The sequence below is a fragment of the Hippocampus bargibanti genome, linkage group LG09, assembly GCF_051943395.1.
Source record: "Hippocampus bargibanti isolate YZ-2025 linkage group LG09, ASM5194339v1, whole genome shotgun sequence".
Taxonomy (NCBI): domain Eukaryota; kingdom Metazoa; phylum Chordata; class Actinopteri; order Syngnathiformes; family Syngnathidae; genus Hippocampus; species Hippocampus bargibanti.
The window spans coordinates 19,290,413-19,316,369 of record NC_142742.1 but is presented as its reverse complement, the minus strand read 5'-3'; the positions used below and the strand labels follow the sequence as shown (position 1 = coordinate 19,316,369).

General features: G+C 40.8%; 1 protein-coding gene across 3 annotated transcripts; it reads left to right on the top strand.

The window, feature by feature from the left end:
* Positions 1-403: 403 nt before the first annotated feature.
* wdr35 (WD repeat domain 35) lies at positions 404-24,655 on the top strand. 3 transcript variants are annotated; one of them, XR_016116043.1, is made up of 29 exons: positions 404-1,134; positions 1,216-1,333; positions 2,158-2,229; positions 2,334-2,426; positions 2,509-2,637; positions 3,070-3,203; positions 3,815-3,980; positions 4,062-4,207; positions 5,565-5,690; positions 6,514-6,699; positions 7,040-7,075; positions 7,170-7,230; positions 7,793-7,937; positions 8,251-8,320; positions 8,474-8,527; positions 9,102-9,208; positions 9,320-9,539; positions 9,892-9,972; positions 10,123-10,259; positions 10,517-10,720; positions 10,817-10,963; positions 12,463-12,595; positions 12,713-12,823; positions 13,153-13,317; positions 14,348-14,488; positions 14,639-14,795; positions 18,008-18,248; positions 18,391-19,007; positions 24,530-24,655. XR_016116043.1 is itself a non-coding variant. In XM_089004696.1 (28 exons), the coding sequence occupies exons 1-28, from the start codon at positions 1,111-1,113 to the stop codon at positions 18,539-18,541; spliced, it is 3,555 nt and encodes a 1,184-aa protein (XP_088860822.1). In that variant the 5' UTR covers positions 404-1,110; the 3' UTR covers positions 18,542-20,280. The 3 variants fall into 3 exon arrangements, 1 of the variants encoding a protein (XP_088860822.1); XR_016116042.1 differs by lacking the exon at positions 24,530-24,655 and adding an exon at positions 21,584-21,982; XM_089004696.1 differs by lacking the exon at positions 24,530-24,655 and having other exon boundaries at positions 18,391-20,280.
* Positions 24,656-25,957: the final 1,302 nt, after the last annotated feature.

The window sequence follows — 25,957 nt, the reverse complement described above, 5'->3', positions numbered from 1 at the left end:
GCAGACATAGTGTATAATAATTAATTTAACAACACCCCTTCTGCGGAAATGATGAGTTTATAGATTACTAAATGCATTCGAGTGTTTCTCTGTAAAGTGCCAGACTGTCCTCAACTGCCTCAAAAACAACAAATAGTGTCACATGGGCGATCTTTGAAACTCAAAATCCGATTCATTCATTCGTGATCCGAACCACTTGTTTCATTAGTTGTCGAGAAAAATACAATTTCCAATTCGCCCCTTCCAATTCTCGCGAATCAACTTGTCAACAGCGACGTAAAAAAACATCGCTTTATTTTATTTCGAAATGTTTGTTTGGTGAAAAATGACAGCTTCCAGCAACACTCAAAATAAGAACTACAAGTACCAAAAATCCACAGCAGTGTACTGTTGCTATGGGCGACTCCGAGAGACTTCATACTCCGTGCAACATTTTTTCGGAGAGGCCAAACTAGTTGTTCAGTTGGAACCATTATCTAAGACATTCGAAGTAATGCCGTTCATGTATTTATTGAAACAGATTGTCTTATTTGATTTGAATATCGTAAACGTTCTTTTTGCCGCTAGTGTCTCGTGCTAGCTATGCTAGCAATTGTTAGTTAAAATTCCACGCTTGCGGGTTTAAAAAAAAGCATACATCAGCACGTCGGACTCATTATAGCTATTTTTAAAAATGTGCTGCTGTGTATATTACGCAGCTTACTGTGGTCGTCTTTCCGAGTGATTGGCAAAAGGTCAATGTCAGTACCGCCTTAGTCTTTTGGTAAATAATATTGGTTACGATTTGCCCCGAATGAATAGTATCACTTGTAAATGCAATAACATTACACACTATTGGTTTGAAATCCCAATTAAACACACGTTAGACAATATAAACATTAAACAACAGTCAGTACGGTGTAGTACAGTGCAACCACAGTACACACCCTTTTCAATAAATACCGGTCTGAAATTCTTAATCAGAATTGAATATTATTACCTACACCGTACACCTCTTGTATTGGATTTCATTATATTCTGCAAGTTGCTATAAAGTCGTGGCTACCCAGTGGATGGCATTGCAAGCTATTTTTCACATTAGATTTAAAGAGGCTTTCAAGACACTGTATCATGTTCATCTACCTCAGCAAGAAGGTGAGCACCCTGAACCTCACAATGACAATTTAACGAATAAAACCACCGGTTTATGTAATTGCTCTTTTGTCTTTTGTCTAGATGGCTATCCCCAACAGAATTCACTTGAAATGTGTCTCTTGGAACAAAGATCAGGGCTTCATAGCCTGTGGAGGGGATGATGGCCTCTTAAAAGTACTCAAACTTGAAACTCAGACAGGTATGCTTGCGTTTTGGAGACTACAACCTGCAATATAATGTGATGGGTTTGATATGACACAGCTATGATGTTCATAATTTATTATAATACATCACCTCCGACGGACCAGACCTTGCAAGAACAGAGATGAGTGCTTTTTTTTTTGTTGCCACTGGCGTCAGTTTTCACGGTAGCTGATTATGCCCCTCCCTTTCATTGCATTCGTTTTCTCATATTTCTAAATCCCCCACCCACATTCCAAAAAACATAGTTTCGACTCAACATTTTCTATAAGTGTAAATGTGACTGTGAAAGGTTGCTTTTTTAATTGTATGTGTCCTGTGACTGGCTGGCAACCAATTCCGGATGTTCCTCACATCTTGCTCAAAGTCACCTTGGACAGTCTACAGATCACCTACAATCATCAGGGAGTTAAGTGATATGACCATGCTTAATTTATCAAGTGAGTGTTACAAAAACAATTTTCATTCCAAGCAACCAGATCGCAAAATCAACATGTTGAGTTTCTTGGTCACTTGCACATGGCAAAGCAACATTTAACATGTCTTTAAGTGGCTTCGTGAGACTGTTATGTAAGATCCATGTGATTGAGATTTTAGATTTTGTGAAACAATAGTTCACTCAGTGTAAGAAATCTTTTAAAACTCACCAAAAGCCTTTTGGTGCTTTGCGAGTACCTCTGTATTAGTCCCTGTAAATCAAAGTGGTACCACCTCGTCCACTCGAACCAGACAAACAATAGTGAGACTCTATTAAATTCTTAAACATGTAGTGATGCCGAATATGCTTCTTTCTACTTTTTTTTTCTCTTTTTATCTTGACAGATGACACCAAACTTAAAGGACTTGCAGCACCCAGTAATTTGTCAATGAACCAGATATTGGGGGGGCACAGTGGTGAGTCAAAATTTGAGCCTTTTCTCAGATGAGAAAAGATGAATTATGGAATGGCATTGAAGTGGGAATCAATCACACCATATAAATAACTGCCACGTTTTCAGGTGCTGTACAAGTAGTTACATGGAACGAACAGTATGAAAAACTAACAACCAGCGACCAGAATGGACTCATCATTGTATGGATGCTCGACAAAGGTGCTCGCACCCTTTTATTATGAACTGATATTTAGGTCGCAATCAATCATGTGCTAATACTGTGATTTCTTCTTTACCTAAGGTTCATGGTATGAGGAAATGATCCATAATCGGAATAAGTCAGTGGTGAGGAGCATGAGTTGGAATGCCGATGGTCAAAAGATCTGCATTGTGTATGAAGATGGGGGAGTCATTGTTGGATCTGTAGACGGTAAATAGGAGAATGAGACATTAGTCACTAGCTGTGAGTTTGATTTTGGCTGATCACTTTCATCAAAACATAATAGAATAAAAAGTGTGAATGAGTCCAATGGTGGGGTGTGCGTGTCTGCACGTTATTACGTTGTGAAAGCAAATTGAATGCTACTGTGTGCTTTGCAGAAAGTGTGTTACATGTTATCGTTATTGATGCATGGGTTAAAGTCATACTAAAATCACAGCATAAGAATTGCACACATTGTAAGTTTAAATACAAACATACAGTACTTTGTTTTGGAAAAATCACCGTAGCATAAAGTCCCAATTGGTCACTCAACAGGGATTGTTTTGTTCACATGTTTGTGTGTTTGTGAACGCGTGTATGTGTAAGATGTTGTGCGCGCACGTGTGAATACAAGTTTAGATAAAGACCTTTCTTTTGTAGGAAACCGGATTTGGGGAAATGAGCTGAAGGGAAATCAGCTTGCACATGTGGCATGGTCTCCAGACAGCAAGGTCCTGCTCTTTGGCATGGCCAACGGGGAAGTGCAAATCTTTGATAACCATGGCAATTTCATCGTGAGTAAATAAACGCATGAACATGAATGGAACGGTCAAAAGAAAAGAGGTAAAACATGAAGTATTCATTCTTGTAGCTGACAGACGAATTTCAAATTGCAAGCCTTCTGGCTTTTAAGTTTGTGAGTGTAAAAGCAGATTCAATGAGGTGCATCCACATTTCTTGACTGTGGCAAGCTGTCATCTCGCATGGCCTTGTGAATCCAGCTCACCCGTTGACACTAGCGGAAGAGTCAATATTAAGGCCAAACAACATAGTGCACCGCAGTTGATTTTTGTTAATATTATGTAAAATGTTCGACAACAGTAGCAGCAGTTAAAAACGTCTGTCACACACTTACCTGAAAAACAATAATTCAAGTCAAAGTCTCCATTTGTTGAGTATAAATGAGGTTGGTTGCTTTACAAAATAATGCCGCTCTACCCAAAGTTTCTCGTGCTCTCAACAGATAAGGAGTGTCTTGACATTTGATTGGTATTGTACAGAATACATTGACTTTTTGGATACAGTAATTGTGGTTACTAAAAACATACTCCTTTCATTCAAAGATCTACTGAGCCTATGTTTTTACCCATAGCTAATCTGCAGTGTCATGCTGATGATTTTTCAGATGAAATTGGCCATCAGCTGCCTGACTAACGCAACCGGAGCCGTCAGGATAGCAGGTATACAATGGTATACAGGAACCGGCGGCTATGTCGAACCCGACTGCCCGTGTCTCGCTATCTGTTTTCAAAATGGAAGATGTCAGATTATGCGCTATGAGACCGATGAAAGTAAGGCGCTCAAATGCAAAGTGTGCAGAGATTTTCCCGTTTTACTATCAATTGTGACATTTTTTTGGTACCTTTCTGCAGACCCAGTATGTATTGACTCCATGATGAATGTGGTCAGTATTCAGTGGAACCATTGTGGTAGTGTGCTGGCAGTGGCTGGTTCCCTCAGAGCTTTGAACTCAGACATAGAAATCAACGTGGTGCAGTTTTATACACCTTTTGGAGAGGTGAGGTTAGCATGTTATTACCTGCGTATGTTTTTTTCAAGACTTAGTCAACTTAGTTGTTCGTAATTATTACAGGCTCGAAATAAAAGCTATGTTTCCTCCATCGCTTTGAATTATTTATTTGTTTTTTTCAAAACAACTGTTAATATTGGAGGGTCATAGTAATTTACATTAAATTGTATTTTGTGCCTTTACTGATTTAAGGAGCATAACGTGTGGCCTCATCACTGAAAAATACCATTTAAAACTATTTCATCCAATGTTGCTGCACACTTAACTGTTCAGTCTTTTCTAGCTTAGAAATGAAATGTGTAATAATACTAAAAAGAAGGCATTTCTATAAGTATTAACAGTGTCTGAAACTCATGACAAAAAGTGACCGGACACCAGGGCAGACAACTCTGAAAAGTTGCCTGCCCGGCCATAAAGTTGCCTGCCCCATTTTTCACAACTAGAAACACAATAAGACAACTACGTAATCACAAAAAAACATTGTTGCAAATAATTAAGGATTGTTTTTATTAAGGATGTACCTGGCACAAATGCTCCCTTGCTTTATTTATCGTAAATATCCCTTGCTGATGATTTTGCTCTAGTTGGTCGTTTGTCCATACAATCTTCATCATTTTCGATAATGCAATGTTTGCGTTGCGTCGTCTGCTACAAGCCACGTGAATTGTTCTTTACATGATGCTCTTAATGTGCATTCAATTTCTAAGCGCCTTTCAAAACTTAAGTACACTTTACAGTCACGGGATAATGTACGTTTATGTTTTATAGCGTCATAAATTTTGTGAGCTTCTTTTGAATGTTTCTTCTGGGGCTGAGGTTCTGTGCATCTACTTTGGAAAATGATATGCTAATGCACGACCTTATAACGCTCGGGAAAGACGGAAGCACGAAGCAGATTTCTGATTGGCTGCCGTGCCAAGTATGCAAATTGCCAAACGAACCAAAATAAAAAAAATCCAAACCAAATGAAGATTCCTAAATCGGAATAAATTATTCTGATTTCGAAATCTTCGTTCAACATTTGCTTTATTAAATAAAGCAAACGTTTGATTTGAAAAAAAAAATCTTTATTTTTTTTTTTTTTTTTTTTTTAGTTGTCGGCCACCCGGGCAGATACGTTTTGTACGTTGCTTGCCCGACGGAAAAGTTGCACGGCCCGGGTGTCCGGGCAGATGATATTTCAGACACTGGTATTAATATGTACGGTACATTTTACATTTCACATTACTGTATACTTGTATTTCAAGTGGTCAGTTTAATTTTCCAGATGTTATTTTGTTTATTAATATGTCAGTGTTGAAACAAAAATCCCATTGCGCATTGATTTCTGTCTCATTTTACACAGCACCTGCGAACCTTGAAAGTGCCGGGGAAAGAAATGACAGGAGTCGCCTGGGAAGGAGGAGGCCTGCGGATCAGCCTCGCTGTCGATTCCTATATCTATTTTGCTAATATCAGACCAGATTATAAGGTACATGACAGCACTTTAAAATTAATTAACCTTTTTTAACTAAGAGCAGTAAAATAAAAATATTTAGAAATGTTTTTTTTCATCGTACATGCATGTCCACTGTGAGAGAGATGAACCAAAAAGAAAAATCCAGAAATCCCAATGCATGATTTTTTAACAATTTATTTGTGTGATGTAACTGCGAATAAGTATTTGAACACATGAGCAAATGAATGCTAATATTTGGTACAGTAGCATTAGTTTCCTATTACAGAGGTCCAATGTTTCCTGTAGTTTTTCACCAGGTTTGCACACACTGCAGGAAAGCAGTGGCCCCAATTCTCCACACAGATCTTTTCGAGATTAGTCAGGTTTCTGGGCTGTCGCTGAGAAACACTTGAGTTTGAACTCCCTCCAAAGATTTTTGATCGGGTTCAGGTCTGGAGACTGGCTGGGCCATGCTAGAACCTTGATATGCTTCTTACCGAGGCACTCCTTGGTTTTCCTGGTTTTCTGCTTCGTGTCATCATCAGCGACATTCTATTTAAAAGTAAAAACGGATGAAAAGCAGCTGCAGTGCACCTACAATATGTTTACTTAGTTCCAAACATTATCTCTAGAACTTTGGCATAATCAGAATCAGAATCAGAATCATCTTTATTGCCAAGTATGTAGGACACACAAGGAATTTGTTTCCGGTAGAACACGCTGCACTAGTATCGTTGTCAAAAAAACTGCTAAGTGGCACTATACAGTTCCAATGTTCATCAATCACAAACAAAAATTGAAAAATTGAACTTACAGTAGGTGTCTTTTTATTTTTTGTTTGTTTTTTTTGTACCAGTGGGGGTACTGTTGCAGCACAGTTGTGTATGCCTTCACAAAGCCGGAGCGCCAAGATTACTGCGTCATCTTCTGGGACACCAAAAATAATGAAAAATTTATTAAGTATGTCAAGAGCCTCATGTCCATCACTACATCAGGTGACTTCTGCACCCTGGCTAGCAAGGCCGATGACACTCAGCCGCAGGTACAGCTTCATTCATCTCCCATAGTTTCAGAATGACCAAATTGTATTGATTCAAGCAGTTTTGACAGCTTATCGTAAGGCAACTCCAAAAGTCAATTTTCGTTTCTCATTGATCACAGCAATTCTCTTCAGGATTTCGATGACGATTGCACTCGCATGTTGTTGAATTCTTGTGATCGAGCTTTTTGAAATGCAATGAAAATGAATTACATGTGTGCATATGGCATTGAAAATGTTTATTCTGAAAGGAATGGTTGTCTGGCTAATCTGTTGGGGTGCTGTCATTTATTTTGGCCGTTGTGTATTCTTAAGCTGCTTTAACCTACTCTTTGGCATGCAGGAAAATGCTGAGTCAGAGCCTGCTAGTCATGCAAAGGTAATGTTGTGTTCATTCACAGCACATTTCTTTGAATCCATGTGCAGAATAAGAATCTTCAATCTAACTTGTGAGAACCATTCCTGTTTTTCAGTATGTCCTGATTCTTTGCAACTCAATTGGGACTCCGCTGGACTCCAAGTACATCGACACATGTGCGTTCTAATTTTTAAAAATGAACTTTAATTGCAGACCCGTAAATAATATTTGATCACAGTGTTTTATAACTTCGAAGAGCTAAAATTTTTGATTAATCACCTCAAGTCAATGTTCGAGCTCACACTTTTGCATGGAAAAATAGTTGCCGGCACTCCGTCTCCAGCCACCCACAGTCTCAACTCACACAGGCTCACAGCAAGTCTGTGGCCGATAGACAGTGAGTGGTGGGCATCTTCAGACATACCAAATACTCAACATTCCGTTCCTGCGTGGCATAGCTGACTGTTTGCTGATGAACAAGTGCCAAAATAGTTCAAAGTTGGCATATTTGAAAGGCTGTCATCTAAAATAGGCTTCAAGTGGCCAAGTTTAACAGGTGAATCTGGTCAGCAGTCTCTGGGGCATCTTTCTTTTCCAGCTTTTATTTATTTATTTATTTATTTATTTATTTATTATGTTTTTCTTCGGTCAAATATTTAGCACCGACTCAGCAAAATATTTCCACATGTATTTCACCAAACCACACTGCTGACTTATCCTCATTATTTCACTGGTTAGGTCCATTGTTTGTCACCATGACCAGGACACATGTAATAGCCGCATCCAAAGAGGCAATGTACTTGTGGCAATACAGAGTGGCAAATAAATTAACTGCCTTGGAGATCAACCAAGTGACCAGAACTAAGAAAGAGGGACGGGAAAGGTGAGTTTTATTTATTGACTTTTTTTCTTTGAGGGGGCAGGGGTGGGGTTACAACACATTCGAGGTGCATCTTGACAGGATGGCCTCACGTTTACCCAGTGAACTCATGCCAAGATTGACAGTACACACCAAGCCAGTCATGGAAATTTACAGGAAGGCAAGATAACCACACATCTCGAGTCTGGGAGTCACTGTCTGAAATCTGAATAGAATTCATTCATCTGCACCCACTGCCACACAGACTCCAGACAGCCTGGGCTGAAAGTCACCTCAGTGCAACCATCTGCTTTGCTTTTGCCTCCTGTCTTTGTAGGGTATATCACATTGACAGCAGTCCGACTGGCGTCAATGACAATGCGGAGGACTTTGCCAAAGCCTTCACTGTAAGTGACCCTGGCCCCATTCATCAACAAACTATTGTACTTTGAACCAAAAGTCTCAATTTTCAGTATTTGTGTACGAAATGTGAACGTTTTGTCAACATATGCAAAAAAAGTTGAAAGCACATGGATGCTAACTTGACTGTGTGTTTTAAGGCAACAAGAGATCCCATCTGTTCTATCACAGCAACAGATAATACACTGATTGTGGTAGGTACATCTCTGTGTTTGCTGCAATTCATTCAAGCACAATGAATAAAACATCCATGACTTGGGAAAAAAGTGTGATGTAGTTTCAGGAAAAAACCACAAGCAAACAATCTCTATGAATAAACCGACTGTAATTTGATCATTTTTAACCGTTTCAGATGCAGTTATACTAAATTTCAGTACTTGTTGTAAAACTTACCGTTATCTAGCAAAGACTTGAACAGCAAAGTTTGGAGTGACCAATAAATTTCCTGGTCCCACTACAATTGTTGTTTAAACTCTTACACATTAACCTGCTGTTCACATTTTAATATCATACAACCAAGGCGGTTGTCATCAAAAGGGCTGTGCTGGAGCCTCTGCCAGGTGGCTTCGGGCAGTAGGCGGGAGATGCCCTGAATTGGTTGCCAGGCCAGGCACAGGGTGAACATACAAACTCCACACAGTGAGGCTGGAGCAATTAGGTTCACCAAAATATAAACGTTGCTGTGCACTTTAAGCTGTTCTCCCATTTCAGCCAATTAGCCCTATTTCTGTGAGGAGTATAACTATAATGTTTGCATGTGTGTTACAGGGCCGCGAGTCGGGTATTATCCACAGATATAGCCTGCCAAATGTCATTCTTATTCAGAAATACCAGATGAACCGAGCCTATCATCTCTCTTTAAACTGCAACTCCAGGCAAGCTCTTATTGACGTTTTTGCCCAGCAGTATAAATATGTCGATGCCACATGAGTCCACCTGTTTCGTTGTGACTAGCGGCTGAATGTTTAACTCTTTATTTCCTTCAGTCGGCTGGCTGTTATCGACATCTCAGGTGTGCTAACTTTGCTCGATGTAGAGGCTCGCGTGGCGTCAAGTGATGCCGTTGGTAGTCAGGTGTCGATAGGGGGTCCATCTAAACTTGAGCGCAAGGATGTTTGGGACATTAAGTGGGCAAAGGACAATCCTGATCTGTTTGCCATGATGGAAAAGACCACGATGTACGTCTTCAGGAACCTTGATCCAGAGGTGAGTGAATCGTGTTTTTTTTTTATCTGCGGCACCTTACTACTACTTCTAATGATAAGGGAAGTTAAATATATTTCATACCATTCAACACGTTTAGATGTTCAAACATCTGGGTCTTCGAGTCTTGCATCTGTTCCTTTGTTCCTTTTTCATCATTGTCATTACTCTCTTGATTGGCTAATAAAATGTCATTGCTTCTAGCATCTGCTTCTATTTTGTGGTGCCTCATTGTCAGATGTGCGACATCCATTTTGAATTGGATTTCCGTTCAAATTATGCTTCCCTATCCTTTTTGAATGTGTTTTGGGGTTAAGCCACATATCTGTATTTTGTTGTTAACCCGGGAGCATAGGAACCCATCCAAACATCAGGATATATCTGCAGCTTTGAGGACCTTGAAATCAAATCTGTCCTGCTGGATGAAATCATGAAGGTAAAAACAATCCAAGCTCTTGGTTTGCTCATCAAATGGCCTAAATCACAAGTTTTACAAATACAATAATTATAGAATACATGATTACGTCCCGATTTTAATTACTAGTGGTTAGAATATCGGGACTTAAAAACAACTGGTTCTATACAGGACCCAGAGAAGCCGAATAAAGACAACCTCATCAACTTCGAAATCCGTTCTTTGAGAGACAGTCGTGCTCTCATTGAAAAGGTGGGAATTTCAGATGCTTCACAGTTCATTGAGGATTATCCACACCCAAGACTCTGGTAAGTATAATTATTTCTAAAAATGGACATTGAATGTATACTACAGTAAAGTCTCGTTATATCGATATCGGATATATCGATAGTCCCGGTTATATCGATACTATTTCTATGCACGCACGGAGAAAATTACATGCAAACAGGGTCGGATATATCGATAGTCCCGGTTATATCGATATTTTTTCGGACTCCCTTGAATATCGATATAACGAGACTTTACTGTATATGTTTTGTAACGGCGTCATTTGTCAACATGTCAGGCGTCTGCTCGCTGAGGCCGCCCTCCAACAGTTGGACTTGAAGACCGCTGAGCAGGCATTTGTCCGTTGCAAAAACAACCAGGGCATCGAGTTTGTCAAGCGCCTGGGGAACCTGCAGAGTGAGCCTATGAAACAGGCAGAGGTGGCAGCTTACTTTAGTAGGTTTGAGGAAGCTGAACGCATGTATTTGGACATGGACCGCAGGTACTGTAATCTTGGACTACTATGTATTGGAGTAAGATCGGCTCTCCTCAACCCCCTTTTTATCATATTGACTGATGTGGTCATATACTATTCCAGGGACCTCGCCATTAGCCTTCGGATGAAATTGGGAGATTGGTTCCGGGTGCTCCAGCTGCTGAAAACTGGCTCTGGGGACTGTGATGATGCTGTCCTGGAGCAAGCTTACAATGCAATTGGAGACTACTTTGCTGACAGACAGAAGTGGTAATGGCAATTTTATACCAATTTCTTTATTTGATTTATTACATTCCAACAGTGTGCACATTCTTCTATTTTACAGTTCAATTGCAAAATTAGACACACAATGCTCTTAAGTACTTTTTTTGTCTATGCACATTTAGTTACTTGTGTAAAAATAAGACCTTGGTTATAATTCAACTCCTACACCAAAGTTAAGGTAACTTAAACTACACTTAATTTATTTTCAGGGGTTTCCACAACTTTTTACAACAAGTACCTGTACAGTAATCCCTCTTTTTTTCGCCGTTAATGGGGACCCGGATCACCCGCGATAGACACAAATCCCCAAGTAGAGTTATATAATAATAACCCACGTGATCAGATGGGCAGGGGCTGAGAAGATGCACAGCCAATCCACATGGCTGTAAATCATGGTATCTCATGCTCTGATTGGGTGATGTCAGCGCTGGGAATCAAACAGACATGTCCAAAACCTCTGAGTCACTTGGATTTTTTTTTATTCTGAACGTTTTTTTCCCTGAAAAAAATCTGTGATGCACTGAAACCTCAATTAGTGAACCACAAAGCAGCGAGCAATCACTGTACTGATGCAACCCATCCATTTTTAAAATATCTGAGCTTGGGACTGCCATGGCTGTAATCAAAACACTTTTCCCAAAACTATAGACTCACACAAAATACTAATACTGTATCTGAAGCACTGACTTTAGTCAGTGCTTGACAGGAACTGTATTTGTAATTTGTCAATTTCCACCCCTGGAAAAACATACATTAAAACAGAGCAATGCTTACTTCATTTAAACTTTTAAAGTTTCCCTTAGTTTTAATTAATTTTTAGACGTTTGTGAGTTTTTATTAGTTTTAGTGTTAGTTTTAGCCATTACTTTTTGTCTGCTTTGAATATTTGCTGAGTGCAAGACACCCCAATTAATATATTTAGAATGAACCCTGAAAGCTCATACGTCTGTGTAAGCTCTCAGTCGTTCAGGAATGGTCCATCGATGAAAAGGTTTCTTCATCCGTCATCTGTACTTCTTTGAAGGTGTCGGACATTTCGCTTCTTATCCAAGAAGCTTCATCAGCGAACTAAAGTGTTTTGCTGGTAGTTTCAGCCTTATATACATCCCTACTGTCCAGACGTGGCGGTGCCGGACTCTGCTATGACTGGTCCCTGCTCTCAAGTTGGGGGGAGCAGAGGACTAATTCCTGCGGCTCCACTGATTGCTTCTATTATCTTGACTGACGACTGGCCTGATTGCCCAATTTGCCTTGGTATCACCTCATCAGCATGACTATGTTGTCCTATGTTGCCTGAAAGCTCATGTGAGATATTAACTGGCAAACAAAGGCTGCTTTTTTGATGACTGTAATCAGCTTTAGTTCGTATTGGTTTCTTTCAAAGCATTTTAATTTTTATTTTATTTTGTCACCGGAAATGATTTTAGTTTTAGAAAGTTGCCATTCACGATAATAACCTTGGCTTCACTTCTTCTTGCTTGTAGGGTCAACGCAGTGCAGTACTACCTTCAAGGCCGCCACCAAGAGAAGTTGGCAGAATGCTACTACATGTTGGAGGACTACGATAACCTTGAGAAGCTGACCAAATCTCTACCAGAAAATCACGAACTACTGCCCGTAAGATGAACGTGAAGGAAAAACTTCCGACTAAAAGAAAATTCCAGACTTCATTGCCTCGACATAACTTTAGTTATAAGGACTTAGCAACTGATATTTCCCACCCTGGTGCTGTAGGACATTGGCCAGATGTTTACAACCGTGGGCATGTGTGAACAGGCTGTGAACGCCTACCTTAAATGCAACCAGGCCAAAGCTGCTGTTGATTCCTGCGTCCATCTGAACCAGGTGAGAGACGGCCACTGTGGCACCATTGCTGTCCTCCCACATATGTCCGCTTCATGAATGATGCTTAGCTTGGCCGTGTGAATGCTGGCATTGCACGTAGCTGTTACAACGCAAGCGTAATATATGATCGATGAAGTGTGAATAGAGATCGAGTTGTGTTATCATGGATTTCAATAGTATGTGATGCAAAACTGAAAATGATGTCAAATTAGCACTGTAATTTATTAACGCCATATCAACTTAGATCACACTTCCCGTCACTTTCCATTACACAATCAGGTGTGTTTTTCAGATAGCCTGACTTTGTTCTTTGGTGTCCCCTATATCAGTGGAACAAAGCAGTGGAACTGGCCAGAACCCACAACATGAAGGAGATTAAACCTCTTCTGTCCAAATATGCTTCACATCTCCTTGAGAAGAACAAAATACTCGAAGCGGTGGAATTGTATCAGAAGGCTCATCATTTTCTGGATGCAGCCAGACTCATGTTTAAGGTTTGTCACTTGCACTATTTGTCTGAAGCAGAATCAATATCTTCTTTTTTGGCCAAATACATAGAAATACACAATGATTTTTTTTTCCTTCTGTGTACTATTATCATCAATAATAATCGAATAAAGATTTTCTGATTCTGAATAACAAGCAACTACAATAAACAATGATATGCCAAATAAGTATGGAAAGACATTTCGTCATCTGCGGGAAAAAAGTCAGATTGTAGACTCCCAAATGATAAGCAACTCTTTACCCGTGTTAGTAAGTGGCATTGGGCTGCCAAAAACGAACACAACTACATGAAGAAAGACAATTCCAGGGGGCATATAACCGAGGTTGCCACATCTGCCGGAGCCATTTTGTATCCCGTTTGCATGTTTGATTGCTGTGAAAAAGTATTGGCCCCTCCTTGATTTTTGATCGCGTCAAAGTGCATGCTTCAATCCAGTTGTGAATATGACTGTAAACCCAGTTCATGCTTAAAAATCCTCACATATGCCTGAGTTAAACCAGTTCTGTGTAGAAGAAGAGATAAAGACTTATTGCTGCCCAAGGTGGTCCAACCAGTGGGCAATTACTGGAGTTAGATTACTTAAGGTTTTGGGATAGGTTCTCTCTCATAATATAAAACATCATTTAGAAGCTACGTGTTGTAATTACTTGCCGGCCTCTTTGTGAGACATTAAAGCAAGACTCAATGATCCGAAATATTCAAACTAGATCATTATGCAGAAACCAGGACAAATATGCATGCCACAGTGACAAAAACTCAAACCCCGATCAGCAAAACTGTGTGGCAATCTTGTGTGGCACGAGGTCAATATGCTGTCACATTTTCTCATGAAAAAAAAAAAAAATCAAATGTGCACATGCATCCATCCCGTCGTTAATGTTATGCCACATGGCAATAATCAGCTTCCTGTTTGAAGTGGAGTAAAAGAGAAAAATGCTGGATTGTTATTTATCAAAAAAATTCTGAAGATGCCCCGTGGGTCTTCCCCATGATGCATTTGCAGCATCTGTTTCCAGATAGCAGAGGAGGAGGCCAAAAAAAGGACTCGCCCTCTACGGGTGAAGAAGCTGTATGTGTTGGCTGCTCGTCTGGTAGAAAACCATCACGAGCAGAAGAAGACGCTACAACAGACTAAAGCAAAAGGGAAGAAATCTGAGGTCAATAAATACACTTTCCCTTTTTCTTTTTTAAATCCTTTCCTGCACCCTGTAACCGGATAACATGATAAGCTATCCACTGTAGTAATTGCTCTCACCAAAAGAATTAATATTATGCACCCCGCCCCACCCACCCCTATAATTAATTAGGCAACATTTGCACTGGCTGGACTCCTCGAGGAAGACACGACTTCTTCGGGCAATCGTGTTTTGGAGAATGCGTGGCGAGGAGCAGAGGCGTATCATTTCTTCCTGCTTGCTCAAAGGCATCTGTATAAAGGCCACACAGAGAATGCAATGCACACAGGTAAACAACCCCCCCACAATAGTGTCCCCAAATCTCTCACGCAAATCACTCACACACCAAAATGGAGGGAGAACGTTGACCCAATACACTGCGGAAATGGCAAAATGCAATTCAGTGTGCTGTTGGATTAACTGTGAAAACCTGTTTTATTTCTGAAGAGAAACTACAGGCATATCTAAATTCAGTGTTATTGGTGACAGAGCAATCATTCATTCATTACTTTTCCGACCCGCTTAATCATCACAGCATAGCATAGCATCGTGTAATATCTTTCACAATTTGCAAGGTGGTGATAGTGGTGGACCCCAAAAAAGCAGGCAGGAGGGCGGAGCAGGGTGTTTTTGACAAATTGTATTAAAATAAAGTCAGCAGGAACAAAATCTAAAACATCAAAGTCATCAGAACAGAAAGGTCCAAAGTATCGAATAAATACAAATACAAAAAGATGAAACAAACCTGACAGGGTGAAACAAACAATGACCCGACACTGAATAGTCGTGCCAGGAGTGCTTTTAACTGCCACTGATTAAAGCAACCAACTCCTGTGCAGTTGCAGGCGGGGCAGACAGTGCTAGCTACCCGTTCATTGGTTGCCAACCGGAACGTGACAATATCTAATTTAAAAGCAATAGTGTGACACTGTACATTGTGAGATTGGTTTTAAATCTAATTCCCAACAACAAGAACAACAAATAATTAAAAACATGTATTTCAACTGTGTTACATTTAAAAAAATAACTTGAAAGAGGTGTTTAAATCTTTTAACATTCAATCTTAATTTTCATTCATCTGTATTTTAAAAATCATATTATAAGTAACGGTAGACCGGTGGTCGTCTAGTTAGCCTGTCCGCCTCACAGTGCAGAGATGCAGATTGATTCCAGCTCCTCTGTTGAGTTTGCATGTTTTCCCCATGCCTGTGTGGGTGTAAAGAATTTGATGTTTCTCTTTATTTGTAAGTAGGTTCGTTGTCAGATCTCCCAGGCAGGTGACGCGCAGAGATTGATCGTGGCGTGGAGTTGAGCAAGTCGTGCCGTGACGTCCGTCCGACGCCCGGCATGAGCCGGGCGTGAGTCCGAGATGAGTCGGAGATTATTCTGCCCCGTGGTTCGCCCAATCTCTCTGTCCCGCGACAGCTCCTTTTATACAATTTGCAAGCGTGTGCTATGCGTCAGGGTGATACGCACATCAAGGAGATCAAGGAATTGAAAGACATGAAAGTGTTGAAAAGCGCACTTCAAAATCATACACGCGTGTGACGCAACAGGGCTCCCCTCCTGGATCCGAAGTCGGTGAAAGCGATGAAGGAAAAAGAAATAAAAACAAAAGTCATTCTGCGACATGGTGAGGCCAGGCAAGATGACGGTCACCGGGCGTGGCAGGCGTCGGTGGGGAGGTTGCCGAGGAGGTTTCGTGGTGCCTGAAGTCGTTGTACGGGAGCACGGCAAAGAGTGCTCACGACTGCCAGTTTGAGTCGATCGATGGAAACACGTCGGAGAATCGATGAGGGATTGTGTCATTGTGAGGACGAAGGTGCGTGGGGTTGGCCATGCTGCCGCGCACGGACAGGCCGGGTCATCGGCGACGGTGTCGTTGATCGCGCTGCCATGGCGCTCTGCAGGACGCTGAGGAAGAACGCTGACGTCGGCGGCCGTGTCGGCCATGAAGCGTCTTCCCGAAGTCCGATCGTGGACATAAGCGATGTCCGACGATGTGCGATCGTGGACATATACGATGCAGCTAGTTGCAGAGTCGCCAGGCAAATTGGACGATGTCGGCCATCAAGGTGCGGCAGGTTTCACGGTGGGGTCGGGGCGCCCACGGATGGTGGCGGCCCATCGGGAGCTCGGCTTGAGGGGTCTTGCTGTGAAGATGCCGGGTTCACGGGCGGCTGGGAAATCTGGATCTTTCCATTTGGAGAGTTGATTGGGCTGAGGAGGAGGGAAAAAATCCTCCTGGCTGGCTCGCCAATAAAGAGTTTGATGTTTCTCTTTATTTGTAAGTAGGTTCATTGTCAGATCTTCTAGGCAGATGATGCGCAGAGCTTGATCGTGGAGTAGAGTCGAGCAAGTCGTGCTGTGAAAATCCGTGCGATGCTGAGCAGGTCTCTGCGAGCGGTGCGTCTGTCTGGGTCTGAGTCCGAGATGAGTCGGAGATTATTCTGCCCCGTGGTTCGCCCAATCTCTCTGTCCCGCGACAGCTCCTTTTATACAATTTGCAAGCGTGTGCTATGCGTCAGGGTGATACGCACATCAAGGAGATCAAGGAATTGAAAGACATGAAAGTGTTGAAAAGCGCACTTCAAAATCATACACGCGTGTGACGCAACAGGTGCTCCGGTTTCCTCCTACATTCCAAAAACACGTGTTGCTTGTGATTAATAGGAGACTCTAAATGGTCCTTAGGGGTGAGTGTGAGCGTGAATGGATGCTCATGTCTGCATGTCCTGGAATTGGCCTGCAACGAGTTCAGCCGAGGACAGCTGGGAGAAGCAGGCTCCAGCACCACCCTTGTGAGGCCAAGTGGATCAGAAAATGAATGGATGGATATTATAATAAAGCGGCCTGACGAGCAAAGAAGTACTGAGACAAATTCTCCCTTTGTACACCCATGGACTACAGCAAGGGTCTCAATTTTTTTGCCGCAGGCCACATTGTAGTTATGGTTTCCTCTCGGGGGGCCGTTATGAATTTGCGGTAGCCATTAGCATGTTTAATCTCCTCCACATATTACAGTACATATGAAGCGCACAAAAAAATAATGAATAAGTATTTTTCAAATTTGAGGTAAAAAATAATGACCTTTATTGTAGTTTATATGGGAAAATTTTATATTTTGGTTTGGACTTTAGCAAGCATCATTGCACTTGACGTGCTTTGATTTGCTTTCGCGGTCCAAATAAAATGATATGGCGGGCCAGATTTGGCCCCCAGGTCTTGACTTTGACACCTGTGGCCTACAGTATATCATTTGTTCCCAGTCGAGAGATCGTCTAATAGTCTTATCAGATCATGCGCCGTGCACATAAAGAAATGGAATCCTCTCTGAAGTTCTCCAGGTAACACCATGAATTGGTCACTTCCATGTCTTGGCACAAACCTCAACATGGGGCTGTGTCTTTTTGGGTATAGCTTAGAAACTGTAATAAAGTGACTTATAAGCACACAGTGGAATACCGGTACTTACTGTTAATATTTGCGCCATGTTTAAAGCCCTGCATCTCCGCGAATATGAAGACATCATCCCTGCGGTGGAGATCTACTCTCTCCTTGCCGTCTGCTCGTCTGCGAGCCGGGCCTTTGGCACGTGCTCGCAGGCCTTTATCAAGCTGGAGGCCCTCGAAAGTGTTGAGCCTGAGCAGCGGTTGCTTTATGAGGACTTGGCCTTGGAGATCTTCACCAAGCATGCGCCAAAAGACAGCCGCACGTTGCAGCTCGACACTGCCACTGAAGGGTGAGGAAATCAAAGGTTCAAATCCAGCGAGTAACCTGTGTCTGATTCCTGGGGAGAAAACACTTGTAGAAATCATCCTACTCTTGGCATTTTATTTCGCTACTATACTGTTTTTTGTGTTGACAATACTCTCTCCTTTTAGGGCGACAGAAAAGTTACCCACTTGCATCGTGAGCGGTTTGCCTATCCAGGATTACCATTTGTGGATGTGCAATGCTTGCAAGCACTGCGCTCAAAGCAATGAGATCAGCAAATATAACTACTGCCCACTTTGTCATAGCAGTGTGGGCTGAATCCCGCCTCATATCTTGGACTAAATATTCACTCCGCAGAGTAAATAATATTTTGGTATTGCATGCTTTCACATACAGTGATACCTTGGCTTACGAACGCTTTATTTAGATCACGAACGTTTCACCTTACAAACATTATATTCGCAAGAATATAATCTTGGCATATGACGAACCAAACCACACAGCACCACGGTGGCTGGCGGACTAGTTTTCGGCGGATGAACACCAAACCACATGGTTGAACAGCGCCACGGTGGTAGTTTTCCACACCCCCTTTGAGTGCAGACGTGGTTTGCTATCGAGTGGAGTACCTTTGCTATTATGGGGCCGAAAAAGCCCCCACCACAGGCTAGTGTAAAGCCGAAGAGGACCCAAAAGAAAATTACGGTCGAGCAGAAGAAAGAGACCATTGAAAAACACGAACGAGGTGTGCGTTTGTGTGACTTAGCGGCCCAGTACCAGTGTGGTAAGTTAACCATTGCTACATGTGGCTAAGGGTGTTTCTGTGTTGTCTAAGCAACGGTCTCAGGCAATAAAAGAGGTTGAAAATTTTCTGTTGATTTGGATTAACAAAAAGCAGCTAGTAGGGGACATTGTTAGTGAGGATATTATCGCCGAGAAAACACGGCAACTTCACTCGGATATCATCAAGAGGCAACTACATCAACGACCATCACAGAGGTAAATAAAACAACTTTATTATACAGGACAATTTATTTATTTAATTACAATACAATATCACATTTATTATACATAAAATAAGGTATATTTTGTGTAGTTTTAAGGCTTATTTAGTAGAAAATTATGTTTTATGGGGACCTATGAACTGATTATTCTCATTTTTAATGGTTTCTTAAAGGGCAACCGACGTCACTTTTTTGTTTTTTAACTGACATCAGAAAAAGTTTTTTTTTTATAGCATCTAAAATACCCAAAACACGCAGTATGATATTTTTTATTCAAATGCAAACACCAATAAAAATGACTTAGTGTCCAAAATCTGCAAAAAAATGAGCTGCGAATTGGGCATTTTCAGAAAGTCCCGCCCCCAGTTCGTGACGTCACGCCAAGACGTCTTGCATTGCTGGAGAATAATGGCTTCAGATTCGGATAATATGCTTTCTTGTTACACATCCAGTTATGAATATGATACAAATAGTTCTGAAGGGGAAAGCATACATGTTTGCAATCGATTTTATTCCGTGTCATTTTTAGGCAAACGGGCGGGTGGGAATGTCTCACCCAAAAAGAGGCAACAAAATGGCCACCAAGCTGTGAGGAATGAATCAGTCCGTTTCCACGGGCTGATAAATGATTTCCATGGAGCTCTGCTGGCGGCTTTTGGATGTAACACACGGTTTTCAATAAAACAGTACAGAAAAATACATTGACGTGATGGAAAGACGCTACAATGCGTCTTTTTTACGTCAGGAGACGGTCCTTTTCTGATGTCACGTGAGGACTCGTCACCAACTCAAAAACAAGACTTCCTGAATGATCAGCGCGAGTCTTAAAACGTAAAATATAGCTATATGCGGTGGAATCTTATTAAAATACGCCCAGTAGAAGTCATTTTGCAAATTATGGACACAACTTGTCCGGAGACGTCGGTTGTCCTTTAAGTGAAATAAATGTTTGGCAGACGAACATTTCGCCTTACACTTTCTGGGAACCAATTAAGTTCGTAAGCTGAGGTATGAATGCAGGATAAAGAGAGCGGAACATGTCACTCAGCAAAGAGTGAATTGTAACATATTTATATATATATATATATATATATATATATATATATATATATATATATATATATATATATATATATATATATATAAATACACATTTGTATTTCCTAATAAGTGTGTTACCAGGTATCATGTGGAGTAGGTATTAAAAGGAAAAATATGATGCAAGAGATTGATACGTGCAGTGTTCATCCATCCCTCCATTTTCTTTTTTGCGGCAACACCTTGAGCAAGGAAGCCTAGGTTTCCCTCTCCCCAGTTCAGCTGGGACAAATCGCCTCTCCAACATGTCCCGGGTCACCCCATAAGAATACTATAGTTGTTTGTCTTCTAAAATCGTTTTTTAAAATAATTTATACACATAATTGACATGTTTATTCAGTCTTACAAGTTTATATTTTTATATTTGGAAATGTTCACACCATATTATGCATCCTAGTTGGCGGCCATCTTGTGAAAATGGGTTATGAGCCGCTACACTTATCTACAGATTTGTTATGCCCCTTGAGATATATAGTAACAAGTAACAACAGAAAAATATTTTTTATTCTTTATTTTTCCACATACAACTAATTTTTTAATCGACTTGTCAACACAGTGAGCCTTTCAGGACTAGTGGCTTCAATCTGTTTTTACTCCACTACATTATCACACAAACATGAAATGAGAAATGGATTGTGTTTGCCTCTGTTGATATCAATTAGAAAAATACAGAAGTGGAAAACAGCTGATTTCAGAAAGACTTAATGATGCTTGCTGAAAGAATGAACCTAATAGATTCAACCTATATCATGTTCAGTGGAACTGCCGTCCCATGCTCCCCTTGCTGCCATCTTCTGACATGACATGGTCAGTACTGTACATTCACGACCAAGCTCAAGCTTTGACTGAACAGATTTATATTAACCAGCCACACCATTACCATCACCACTGCTGTGAAATGTAAATTTCCCCACTGCGGAGACTAATAAAGGTAAAACCAATCCAACCCATTGGGTAAATTAGCAGCGGAGTGTTGCAAAAATCTGTTCATTTCACGGATTTCCACTGCGTGGCGTTTCACACAAATGCAGCAGCGTCATGTGAAGATGTTCCTTCGTCCACTTTACTGGGGTCAGGACAGCCCCAACTCGCACATTTTATGTCAAGCCAGACTCCACAGGGATTGTTCTCATCTACTCTGCATGACGGTTATGTGCCTCCAGCGAGCTGCGTTAGCCAGCGCCTCAAATAAAGAATTCACGTCAAAGATTATTATTCGTTCATTCATTAATCTTCCTGACCGCTTCTTCCTCATTAGGGTCGCAGGGGGTGCCGGAGCCTATCCCAGCCGTCTTCGGGCACTCGGCGGGGGACACCCTGAATTGGTTGTCAGCTGTTGAGATCCTCAGCGCTTTCGCGATGCATTTGGGAGAATAAAGAGTCGAGATGGTCCTCTTGTTTAGATCATACAAATAGGATATTTATTTGCCGGAGCACATAAAGCAGCCGCTGCGCTCATCGTCGTACGAGAAGTCAACACACACACATAAACTGGCTTTGATCGCTGTCAAGTCACGTGATGTCGCGTAGTGGCTGAGTTGCCAGATCAGCTCAGAATTACAGCATTACACAAAATGAGGATACAATCTAAGTTTCTTAACACCCCCACTTATACTCAGTGTGCTGTAATGAAAACCAAGATAAATAGAACAATGTGACCTCTGTCTTACACATTTCAGCTTCCAAAAACAATGGATGTAAACTCTCAAATACATTTTTTTTGCGTATTGGTAGTCATCAATAATGAAATTTTGATCACCTTGTCACTTCTTGACTCGTTTGCATAAATACAATAATCACCTGGGTTTTGCTTGTATTCATTATCAGGTAAATAATCATGCAAGACCTTGTTCCCGTTTCGGCCAGATTGTTTGAAACCGTAAAGTGATTTTTCTAGTTTGTAAGATAGAACATCATCCTTATCTTCATTTTCCACAGCTGCTTTTTGAAGCACCACTCTTATACCTGTTTGATTGGCTGTTGGTGAAAACGTCTCTCCATAGTCTGTTTTCCACCTGGCTCTTGCCCTTTCCTACAAATCGTGCTTTGTATTTGTCTCTGACATCTACATCACGTTTGATAGCATATACCCATTTACCCCCCATTTTTTTCTTGCCCGTTGGTAGGGTTGTTACAGTAAATGTGTTGTTGTCATTTAATGACTGAATTTCCTCATCCATGGCTTTTGCCCATTCTTGTGAATGAGTTGATCTCATAGCCTCTGCATATGTTTGCGGAACACCACACACAGCTCTGTAACAGTAGTCTACTGTGGTGTGTGCCCCATCGTTATCGCTATACTCAATCACAAAATCATCAAAGTGACTAGGTTTCTTTCTTTCCCTCATACAGGGGTCGGCAACCTTTACGACTCAAAGAGCCATTTGGACCCATTTCCCACTCAAAAGAAAACACTGGGAGCCACAACATTCTTTTGACATTTAAAATGCAGACAACGCTGCATCTTTTCATCATCATCTTTTACCTTTATATATGCATAAACAAACTATAGTGCATTTATGAATCAATGAACTGTTACAGAGAAGCGAAATTACATTTCTGCACACAACAAAAACATTTTAAACTCCGAAAAAAAGACGTTTGCTTGAAGATTACTTTTCCCTGATTTTCTGCATAGTTTCACTCTTGTTTTTCAAGTCTGTGAATAGATGTTCTGACATCTATGATTTGTCTGTGAACGGCTTCCCGTGCCTGACTATTGAGTGGCCACATAACTAGCATATGTAGCTGAATTTGTAGATTTCATCCACTTCATAAAATGATTTTTGCTCTGATCAGCCTTCCGTATCAGTTCCGAAACAGCTCTTTTTCTCTCATCATGCGAGATCTCGCAAAAGTATTGCGAGATCTCGCAAAGTTTTTTTTTTCCTCGATTTCCCCTTAGGGGCTCCGTACAATTGAAATTTTCATGGGTACGCATCTTTTTGAGTCACCCTGTATTAATTTCATGTACAGTGAGACCTCAACTTACAAACACCTTATCTTACAAACTTTTCGTCTTAAGAACCTCTAATTTATGAAAATTAAACCTTATAATAAGCACAATTTTCATAGTACACACCCACCACGGCTGGCGGAGTGATCTTCGGCGGAAGCACACGACCGAACAGCGCTCCAGCCGGCGCTACTTTGCACACCGCCTCTCATTAGAATGCACACGTCGATCGCCTACTTGGAGCTTTTTGCTGATAATTTTACTATGATGGGACGGAAAAAAACCCACCACAGGCTCGTGTTCAACCCAAGAAGACACAAAATAAAATCACCGTCGCTGAGAAGAAGGAGATAATTGAAAAACACGAACGAGGTGTGTGTTTGTGTGATTTAGTGGCCGAGCCCGGCTATGCTCAGTCAACCATTGCTACCATTCTCCGGAACAGAAAAGCCATCAAAGGTGCGTCTGTTGCAAAAAGTGTGTCTGTGCTCTCAAAGCGACGGTCTCAGGCAATCGAAGAAGTTGAAAAAAACTTTATTTTACAGCACAGTTTATTTCTTTAATTACAGTCCTCATGTAATGTGCCTCTCTTTGTGACTTTATGATACAATGCAGTGTATTTCTTTCAGTACAATACTATGGCACATTTATTATACATAGAATAAGGTATGGTGTGTGTAGTTTTAAGTTTAGTTAAAAACTATATTTTATGGAAACCCAGGAACGGATTATTCCGATTTTAATGGTTTCCTATGGGAATTTTTTTTTTGAGATACACACTTTTCGCCTTACACACTCTGTCTGGGAACCAATTAAGTTCGTAAGTTGAGGTCTCACTGTACATGCAGTAGATTGGCATTACAAATCTTTTACTTTGAAATATAAAAAGGAATCCATTATTATTCAATTCAATAATGGAATACCAATATACTTTATATAATATCCACTTACAGCATACCCTCAAAGTCACAGGGGTCAAAGTCAAGGCCTGGGGGCCAGATATGGTGTATCACACCATTGTATGTGGCCCACGAATGGAAATAAAACACGTCAACTTCCATGATGCGTGTATAAGTCTGAACCAACATTTCAGACTGTCATATGTCAAATGTAATAAATAAATACGTTTGACACACCTACTCCAAGTTATATAAGTAAACGGGTGCATTCCTAAAAGTGTCAAAAAATATCAGAAGAAAAATTGTTTGCCACAACATAATGTATGTGGTCTCATTCTTGCCACTCCAGAAAAGCCTCAAGTTTGCAGTGCAGCATACTTCCAGTGTTCAACTGTACCCCGAGCCTAATGAACCAGTGTTCATCATCAATGTAAAGAGAGGAATCATCTCTGCTCTCATAGTTCCAGCCACAGAAGGAGAGCAGCCCATCACGAAAAGCCCCATCCATCATTTAAGAAATGTTAATATTTTTTTCATCCATCAGAGCACATTGCATGGCCAGTGTTGAACTGAATTAGTGGTGAACACAAAGAAGGATTTTGCAATCGATGTGACCTTATCGAGAGATCTGTCACAGTGCGACCAGTTCTATGGCCGGAAACTAATCAACAGCCCTCTTGCCTTTCTGCAAAAGCTGGCGAGTCAATCAATAGTAGCTGTCGACTGACATTGAAATGAGACCAAATACTACCTGTATCACTTTGGGATTGATCATTCATGCACTAAAGACTGTTCCAAAACCTCTCCTTTTATTTGCGTCCGGTTTTGCTCGATGTGCGTGACATGGGGGTGTGTGTGTGGAACTTAGTTTCATAATTTGAATTAAAAAGTTGGACAAGTTCAGCAACAGATTATATTTTTCGGTCTTGCCCACATTGTCATAGGAAATTTGAAGTAAGGAAAATAAATGTGGTCCCACAAAAATATTGAATTTGAAAATGGAAATAAAAGGTAAAATAGGTTTTTTTGAACAATCAAAACAAAAGCACAAGTACAATGTACAAAGTAACAACCCGAAACTGACAATAAAATTAGCCCAGATGGATGCAAAACACCTAACAACAGACTTAGGGCACATAAGGATGAAAAAAAAACATAAGAAAACTGAATACTAACCAATACCAAAATCATAAAGAAACTGCAGAGTGCTTGGCTTAAATTTATATGTTGTTGTGAATTGTGGTTTTTAGCACAGACCTTTGACCAAGTTTATTACAAGTAAGCAAGACTGCAACTACCAGTTTCATGAGAAAGAAAGACACATTATCACTATCATGTGCAAAGAAGAACACATCTACCTTCCTTTCTTCACCAAGTAAGCCACTCTATCTCAGTTCACTTTTGTCTCTACCTCATCGTTTATTTTCGTCTGTATTGTTCAATCATTTATTTGCCTTGCAGGGGCAATGGAATATCATCCATAGTGACCCAGAAGCTCAGCTTTCACAGTTACAAAAGGATCAACAACAAAATATTTGGTACATTTAAGTGTCAAGTACCCTATTTTATGCATTATTTTAAAACTGTTTTCATGTACAGTATATGGAGCTCTGCATTACAATAGAAAAGAAGCAACAATAATAGCTGCCGTTGAGATATGCATCCACTAGATGGAGATACGCGAAAGGGAATATAATACATTACAATACTGCTTTAGTTATCGAGAGCAGTGGTTCTTAACCTGGGTTTAATCCAACCTGAAAAGTTTGGTGAGTCA